Source organism: Emydura macquarii, unplaced genomic scaffold (genome assembly GCF_026122565.2).
Source record: "Emydura macquarii macquarii isolate MOO-44397 ecotype Brisbane River unplaced genomic scaffold, CSIRO-AGI_Emac_v2 contig_3603, whole genome shotgun sequence".
Classification (NCBI taxonomy): Eukaryota; Metazoa; Chordata; order Testudines; family Chelidae; genus Emydura; species Emydura macquarii.
In genome coordinates this window covers 9,537,863-9,547,365 of record NW_027133740.1, presented here as the reverse complement: position 1 = coordinate 9,547,365, position 9,503 = coordinate 9,537,863, and the positions used below count along the sequence as shown (strand labels likewise).

At 33.6% G+C, this 9,503-nt stretch overlaps 1 protein-coding gene across 11 annotated transcripts in view; it reads right to left on the bottom strand.

Annotated features, from left to right (window-relative positions):
* Window positions 1-426: 426 nt before the first annotated feature.
* Window positions 427-9,503, bottom strand: part of ZBBX (zinc finger B-box domain containing) — a 40,946-nt gene continuing 31,869 nt past the window's right edge. For 7 of the 11 annotated variants that reach the window (XM_067536552.1, XM_067536551.1, XM_067536548.1 and 4 more), the window contains 5 exons: window positions 9,298-9,460; window positions 8,459-8,623; window positions 4,724-4,972; window positions 2,847-2,985; window positions 427-655 (listed from right to left, as the gene is read on the bottom strand). In XM_067536552.1, coding sequence (XP_067392653.1) covers window positions 580-655; window positions 2,847-2,985; window positions 4,724-4,972; window positions 8,459-8,623; window positions 9,298-9,460 — 792 coding nt within the window. In that variant the 3' untranslated portion in view covers window positions 427-579. Of the gene's footprint in view, window positions 656-2,846; window positions 3,015-3,611; window positions 3,690-4,723; window positions 4,973-8,458; window positions 8,624-9,297; window positions 9,461-9,503 lie in introns of those variants that run through there. The other 4 variants (XR_010917713.1, XM_067536557.1, XM_067536554.1 and 1 more) reach the window with 4 other exon arrangements.

The window sequence follows — 9,503 nt, the reverse complement described above, 5'->3', positions numbered from 1 at the left end:
GGACATGCTGAATATGGGTCTCTCTCTAAGGTCTGTATGGAAAAGCACTGACACCAACCCAAAGTGACATACTGCTGCAAAAAAACAATTAACTCTCCACCCATGCTGAGTACAGTGGGCCAAGTTTAAATGTAGTGTACATTATACACTGGAAGGCTGAAAGAGAAGAGCATGTAACTTGCACTGTATTTAAATTTGGCTCACTGTGCTCAGCATCAGGGGCAGAGTCAATTGTCTTTTTCCAGCCATACATATACCACTGCCAGGTGTTAAACTTCCTCAATATTCATTGTAGCAGCAGACAACTTGCAGGAATCAAGCTTCTTGTTTCTCAACTTTCTAAGGTTTCAGTAAAATGGTCTTAAAAGCAACAATAGTTTTGAATATTGTTTGTGCTTTTAAAAAAAAAAATCCAAAAGCCATAAGTGATTTTAAATACATTTTATTGGTAGCATAGATCTGCAACAACACTCTTCAAGCAATTAACATTTTCAGCACCTGAGTACAGCCTTCTAACCTGCAGCCTGTTTTGTGCGATGCAAAAAGAAAGAATTACTAGAAAGTATTTTTCATTGTTGGTCAATGTAGTGCTTTAACTTGTTGCTTGTCCCTCAGAATCTCTTCCTCATCATCTGTCTGGCTTTCATCACAATCTCTTAAAAAGAAGAACACACCACAATGATTGTCACCAGCTTGTGTTCAAATTTCTCAAGGAAACAAATCCTGGTAGTATTTGTTTGGTCCTGTTTCTCAGACTTGTCTAATGTTAGCTTGATTTATCATATTTTTAAAAAGATATGAACAGTGTGCAATTGGTAAATTGTAGTTTAAAGTAATGCTTTTTGCCAAAAGTACCGCATCCATTTATTTTTCTCAACTTTTGACTAGGCTTTTCTCAACTCTCTTAACTAGGCTTGGCAGAATTCATTTTTTAAAAATAATTTCAACAGATAGTATCATGTTTATTTTTAAGCTTTTTTATTTTTATCAATTTAAATGTTAATTGTAAAAAATTATGGAAGGATCAGACAATTATTTAATTACAACAGATATTGAGATTCAAAAAGTTAAAGCTTTATACACCCATGAAGCACAAACTGAATATTTTGACGTGATGCTGATAAAATAAATATCCTTAAAATCAAACTTTAATATGTTATCAAGCAGTTTCTTACTTTCTGTGTGTGTAAACTTTGATGATTACTGATGGAAATATTTTTATCAGTTTGTGTGTTTGGTGAAATCAACATTTACCAATGAAAATCTAAACCTTTCAAGTCCACTCTTAACTAAGTGGTAAGCGATGAGCCAAATGCACCTTCATTATCCTGTCTGAACTGAAAATTCCAAGTTCCAGAATGAGCAAGATAAGAAAGGGGCTTTCACTTGTACCATTATAATTTTATTAAATAATGATCAAAGAAAAAAAAAACACTAAAATGTGTTTGAAATAGCTTTCTAGAATCTTGAGGGTAAAATTACTAGTTCTACTGTTCTTATTTAATTTGCAAATTTTGTTTAATTCTCTGACATGCGGCTGCTTCATTAACAATATAGAAAATATAAAAATGTTTCATTTCCAAAACATTGTACAAAGTTTAACGAATCCTTTGGAGTAGAATCATTATTTCCATTTTACAGGTGGGTTAACTGAGACACAAAGAGGTTAAGTGACTTTTCCTAAAGTCATACAGAGGTAGTGTCAGACAAAGGATTTTCTGGTTTCCAGTCATGCTCAGTCCACTGGATCATGTTGTACCATGACTGATGATAGAGCAATTATGGAATCAATGTTTCTAATTAACCTGTGCCTTTCAGTTTGTTGAAAAACAGTTTCCGCAGCAAAGCATGAAGGACTTTCATTAACAGGTGCAATTTTTATGTCGTGACACAGGACAGAGTATTTTAAAACAAAAACTAACATTTATAATCTATAAGCATTAACCAACAAATTGCACCATTTTCATGATTTCTGGTAGCTTTTTCCCTCCCATGTAAGTTGCAACAAATTTGAGGGTTCCTATCACCTAGACCTATCCATTCCGTTCTTTCAGATATCTAGCAACTATCAGTGTCACTCTATTTTCCTGGCTACAACAATCATACAACTGTAACTGCCAGATATGGGATTCCAAATAACTTATCAAAGGGCAGACAACAGAGGACATGTTGGTCAAATGATGAAATTGTATAATTTTATTCATACCTCAAGCAGTGACTGAGAAGACAGAAACATCTGCACTGCAATGGGCCAGAAAAGGCTTAAAAACGAAAGATCAGCTCTGAATAGTGTATGAGAACTAATTTTTCTCAATAAAAAAAAGGAGATATCAATTTCATTATTTGCTTATGAAATTAAGATTGCATAAGAAAAATAAATTAGACTAGATATGCAAATTACTTTGCGTGGTCATGAAATTTCACATTTAACAAAGGGGTCCTGACAATTTTATTTCTAACAAGTAACTCTCTCTCCAACCAGAGATGTAATGAGTTGGCTAGAAATTACTTGGTTAATTTACACAAGTAGCATATTTTTACATTTAGATTACTTCTCCCCAATATATTGCTATAATCTTGGTGACTAGGAACTATTTTTTAGTTTGTATTACTAATAGATTATATTCCCTTACACTTTCATTGTTACGTGTTACGTTAACTCTGTGATTTAACAAAACACAATGAAGTGTAATTTTTTTACAACAATCACATCAATATAGTAAGTCATTCATATGACACACATATACAAATAACTGGCATGTAAAGTAAATAGAGTGTCCACAAGTAGATTGCCATGTCAAGCATTTTACTATACACCAAAAAAATCATCAGCAGGTTTAACTTACCTAAAAATATCAACTCTACTGTGGTCTTTTATTTCTAGGTTACTACAGAAATCTGTAATATTTTCACTTATCTTCTTTGAATGTCTGCTGAAGGCCGATATGTCTTCAGAGGGTAAGCTGTAAAGTTTTTCCTGAGGATCTGAAATATTTTGTGTCATTTTCAGTAACCTATGTAACAAAAATGCAGTATCTACAATATAAGGTCTCTAAAATCTCTCAGAACAGTATAGTCATACCATCAAAAACATGACATCATTAAGATAATAGCAATACAATACTCTGTCTGGTTTAGGATGTTACTGGAAACAAATTCTAACTTTGTGATTATATGGCTGTTTCCATGATTTTTCAAGAGTTCATAATAAGAACAAAACACCACAACTTATAGCTTGAAACACAGGGTCCATCAGTAGGTGCTACTATAATTTCATAAATTCCTATGGCCTTGAAATACCATAGATAGGGTAGAGAGAGAGTGTATTTGCTAGTGACCACAGTACTTCAAGAAGACTAAACGACATGGATCCCCACTCCTGGCAATGTGTCTGCACCAAAAAGCTATATGGTCATAACACTCCAGAAAGCTATGATCACTAGAGGCTGCACCACTTCTTTATGGCACTGAAGATATAGAAGATATATAAGCTAATATCCCTAACTATCCCTCAAGTTCTTCCACTTATTCAGAAACCCAAGTCTCTGAAGAAGTGGTGACAGAAGCAGAAAGGAAGAGTGTGAACATCTGACAATCTTCTGAAAAGTTACCTGTATTTTATTTCTCTTCCTCCTTTGAGTATTGTTAGTGTGCATCCTAACCCCTGGGAGATTAGCATCAACAGAAACCTACAAGGATATGGGTTGGATGAGAACTAGTTAAAAATGATGATTGCAGAACTGCTGGCCTGAAATGTGCATCATAACTTGAAACCAAAACCACAGTAATGCTGCATGAACATATAAAAAGGAACTCTAAAAAAACAGCATTACATGTCTCAATGATGTAGGCATCTCTTGAACCTGGATACACCTTTCATATATCATGATGCACCGCAGTCAGGAACTCCCAGGAAGCACCAATATGGCTCATCAAGAAGAGACCATACCACCTTATGAGAGAGGAAGCCTAGCCCATAGAGGAAATATGAGGCATGAAGTACCCAAACTACAACTCCCACGACGTACTGCAGCAGCATTCTTAAATTAAAATTTTTGGTTCAATTTTCCACCAAAAAGTTTAAATTTTCTGAAAGGAAAAAAAACAAAACTAGACTTTATCTAGCCATCTCTATTCACCATTAATTGACCTTTAAGTAAATGGCCTTCATAAAGGTGGTCTTAAAAAAAACAAAACTATAATCCCAGGACGGAAGTGGTGCTGTGTCAATATTGCCTGATAACGGGCATTTATCATCTGGAAGATGACGCATAAATAAGATTTCCTTCTTGGCCTCTTTTTTTCCTGTTTGATTTGATCTCAGTGGCAGTGTTCATTTGCTGTATTCATTATTAAGATCAAGGAAGCAGGTAGCTGCTAAACTCAGACTCACAGGAGGTATCTGATGCATCCGGTCAGATTTCTTTGATAGATGTGCAGGAGGTGAGAGATCCATAAATATGAGCTCTCTGCAGCTTGTTCGTATAGAGTTAAGTTGAGGATTGTGTGATAGGATGGCCTGCCTGCTTTTAACTATTAAGCCACAAAACTAGAGTTTTGCATAGCCCTAAAGGGTATGGGTATTTTGTGCTGGATCAGTCTTTAATTGTCCACAAATCAGAGCTCAAATAACGAACATCAGGACAATAATGTATTTTGCTTTACATTTTTGCAAGCATAATCACAGATGCATGACACTTACGTTTTCACTGTAAGTTCTCACCTGTATGACTTTTTAGTTCATTTTCCAAAGCAGCTAAGGCTTGTTGATCAGCAGTATATTCTAACAGATGGTCATTTTGTTCTGATACATCAATGCATTCAATTTTTGAAATTTCAGCAACAGCTCTAGATAAGGGCTGAATAGTTAAATTTCTTGGTTTTGTCTGAGATAGTGTACAGTGGATATGACCACACTTCATAGATTTAGAGGACGGTATGTTTGCTAACAAAGGTCTTTGGAAACGATTATCTGAAAAAAAAAAAAAAAAATCATGATTTTCCTCTAATTGTGAGTAAAGATTTTATTTGTAGAACAGAATTTGAGCTCACTAAATGTCATTTGCTGTAATTAAAATTATGAATTATTATTAGTCTTGGTAGAATTTGTTTTGTAAATAATTTTGACAAGATAATAGTGATGTTTAGTTTTTTCAGCATTTTTATCAATTTAAATTTTCAGTTGTGCAAAATTATTTGGAAGCAACCAATGAGAGATTCAGACAGTTCAGTAGATGCTGAGATTCAAAAAGGTTAAAGCTTTATAACCGTTATAACACAAATTATATATTTCGACCTGTGATGTTTGATAAAAGTAAATATTCTTAAATCAAATTCTAATTTAAAAGTTCTCAAGCAGTGTTGTTCTTACTCTGCACCTATACATTTTGATCATCACTGATGGAAATATTTTTTCATCAGTTTACATGCATGTGGTGACAACATGAAATCTATTCCTTCCAAGCCTAACTATTATTACTGAACTTGTACACAACACAATGCAAATTATAATGGGAGGTGGCATCTCTGGTGCTCCTTTTATAGTGGCATAGAACTTTCTGAAAAAAGTATTCTAAGTTGCAAGTTAGCATACTTGGTCTCAATGTGGCACAGAAATTATTTCTGCCAAATTTAAAACTATTTGGTTCTGCCATTTATTTATGAGTGTATAAGCAATAAAATATGGACATTTTCAGATTTTTTGCACTGAATTCAAAATTGACTGCTTTAATCTGTCATGTAATACTTTCTAAATAATGAAAATGTCAACTTGGTTGCTCAGGATGACAGAAGAAATATGTGAGCTGTGTGTCTTGGGAGGGAGATAGTTGAGATTGAGAAGGATAATTGATAAGATGAGAAGTGAATCACTTAAGGGCTCATTCCTTTTTTTTTTTTTAAAACAGTTGTTATTTAGCATTTCCAATACAATAACACCTAAAGACCCTGACTAAGATCAGTACCAAATTGTGCTATGCACTGTACAAACACAAAGAAATAGAAAGCCTCTACCCTGGAGAGTTTATAATTTAAATATACAAGACAGACAAAGGGAGAGAGTGGAAACTGAGGCACAGAGAGGTGAAGCGGCTTACTAAAGATCACTGTTGGTGGGATACGGAATCTAAGTTTTAATTCAAAGCAAACAAAGTTGTTATATTATATTCAACAAAGTGGCCAGAAGCATTTGCTACTGATGCCTGTTAAATGTTTAAGATGTGTTTGATACATATTTTAAGAATATGTAATATTGAAATGCAAATTTTAAGAAAAAGTTTTAAAAATGGTTAAAAACTGATTGCAGAATTTTATCTGTGGCTGCTAGTTTCAGTGTCACATTTTAGACTGGGATTTTTCAAAGGCTCATATAGGAATTATGCATCCAACTTCCACCGAAAAATCAACAGCTGCAAATTCTTATTATAACAGTGTTACAAACTGTTTCTTTGTGGCTTCTTGTAATATGCACAGTGTGGAAATGAGACAGACTCTCTTACTGAATATGACCTTCAAGGTTGAGAATGCTACAATGGTAACATTTCCACAGCCATAATGATGCAGAAATAGCTATATTATAACTATTTAAAAAACAGAGACTTAAATCATGCTTACTTTTTCCAGAAATGCTTATTCAATTAAATTGGAGTCTTGTGAGTAAAGTGAGCAGTGTCTGGCCCTAGAATATTTATTTACACAAAAAACTGTAATATGATTTGTTTTGTTATTTCTGGGAAGTAAGTGAACTGAAATAGTCAAGATGACCTTGGGATATGTGTCTGTTATACATATATCTGAAATATGGGGGCTCCAAATTGAAATGTCATCATTTACAGTATTTCTGGAGTATCAAGAGCAGAAAGCGGTACTTCTGATAATGATTAGACAATATCTGTAACAACATCGTCTGACATATTTCTTTAATAATAATTTTGATATAATTCTTCATTTAACCTATTGTAGAGCTGCTGCTTCCCTCGAAATAAAACCCCCCAAAATCTCATTTCCATCCACTACCCACCACCCCCTACTTTTCACATAGAAGGGGAGATAAATCTGTGTTTAGGACTAATGTCCTATTGATTTGTTGCAGTTTACTCCATACCATTCATTTTAATTTCTTATGTGCAGATTAGTGGAAGTTAATTTGTGAAAATTAGATATTTCAGATGCAAGGCTATTTTTAAGATTAGAATCAAATAATAAAAATTGGCTCTGAGATAAAGAAATAGCTTTCTAATATGCCAGAGTTCCTGTAAAGATTCTTCATTAAGCAGAAGCAATTTCAAACAATCAGCTGGTAGAGCGTGTGCCAGCAAAGTATATTGGCCAATATACACTACAAGCTGTTATAAGCTTTTTAAGATTATAAAGATTCCGAATGTATATTTACACTGAGTTACAATGAAAACTACAATTTTAAAAAATTATAGTTAAGGAAATATTTCTTCTGCCTGAAAAAAGGAAAGGCAGTGGAGATAAACAGTTCCTGCTTGCATAATACAAGAACCAATAAACCAGAGTGCTCTCAAGCCTGCCTGCCAGTGTCATAAAGAACAGTGATACAAGACCAAGATAGGCTGGTTATATTTATGTGACTTTTTTGTATTCAACTATAGTACAGTATATTTCAAAACTACAATAAAGTGAACATTCTTAATGACATCAAGTAGCAATTACTCTCTTCATACAACTAAAACTATCTTGGAACTTTAAGCAGTTGTCATACACCTTCAAATCTACAAGTTCCCTGATGAGGATAGTGAGTTAAAATGTAAAATGAAATTTAATCATGCATTCATTGTGTATTTTTTAACAGAGTAAGATGCAGAGAGAAAATAGTAGCTATTTTCTCTTTTTATATATTTTTATTACTCTCTCACTGGTACTCTTTACTTTTTAGATCAATTTTATGATGTTCTCTGGATTTTGGGAGACCAGGGAGTGATGCACTTGCTGATTTACTTAGTCACACTATCACCTGTACTAACCAAGTCTTTCCAGCTACTTCAGGGCCAGATTCAAATCTCATGGAAAAATTCATAGTTATTGGGTTTATCCATCTTTCATACTGAGTTTGTGTGACTCTTATTTCTGAAGCTAGGATTGAGGATCAAAATTGGGGATTCTGGTCTAATTTATTTTTTTCAGAATTCCTCAGATTACTTGAGTGACAACTGAGTACACGTCAGATTTTTTACTTTTCCAATATTCGAATCTAAAGTTAAACTGTGTAGACTCTAAAACTACCTATTTTAGAAGAGAATAATAAACTAGAATTAAAAAAAAAATGAATTACAAATTGTATCAGACAAATCTAAGGCCATGAGGAAACAAATCACTGAAGCATGTGTTTAGCTTTAAATCATAGGGGCTGTTGATATGTTTAAAATTAAGCTGGTGGTTACCTAATCTGCTAAATTAAGGCCTCAGAAAATTGTTATCTTGTCAATATTCTTACCAGTGGCTGCCCTGTGCATTAATGTCTGTGGCAAAACTCCAGCACATAAGTTTTGTTCTCCCAAACTACTTGAAGATCTGCTCAGTTCACTTTGCAAGACATCTTGTACTACAGAATCATCAGCATATTCACTTAAACTAGTGTCTCTAATCCAATGTCCTCTTCCTGAAATTAAAAATGCAACAAATAGCACCGTGAAAATATTTACACTTTTTCATACTAGTATTTATTTAGTTTGTGAGATTGTAGCTGCTATATTATTTAACATTTTTATGTCCAGAGAAAATCAGCAGCACTATAATTAAAAATTTCACACAAAGCAAATATTTTTAAAGTGATATGCAGATAATTTGTTATGGTTTTATTTTACAGGTTCTATATTTCAACAAGTAAGGATTTAATAACTGTTCATTAATCATTTCAGATGCATTCATGGAAGCCCTTAAAAGTAACAGAATAGGGATAATTTTAAGCAGACCACCACATTCAAATTTAGAAAAGCAGGAATATAGACTGGAGTCCAAATTCCCAGATGACATAAATAGAGAAATCTGTACAAGTATGTTGGTGTAATTTATAATTTAAATTAGAGGACTGGTGTATCCTGTGCTTTCTTACATTCCGTTATTTGCTTTTCTTGGCATAGCAAGTTATCATACCAACATTAATCGATTTATCATATTGACCTAAAAATTACACCATGGGACCTAGCACATGCATATTTACAAATAGAAATACATCTCTGCACAGATAAAGGCTATGACGCACTGCAACATATGTATTCAATATGTAAAGTTCAGTTGTGGAGGATATCCACATCCATATATCCAGATTGTTACCTGAAACTGAAGTACTGTTGTTTGTAGAGCTGCAATTTGAACAAGATGAAGGAATTGACTCAAGTGTTACTTGCTTAGAATTTGCATACAAAATAAAGAATCCCTCAAGTCCTTGATATTGTGTAAAAGTAGGTTTTTCTCTTAAGGCTATTTCCTTTAACAACTAGGATAAAAAACAAAATATTAAAGACAGCTAAAGGCTTATA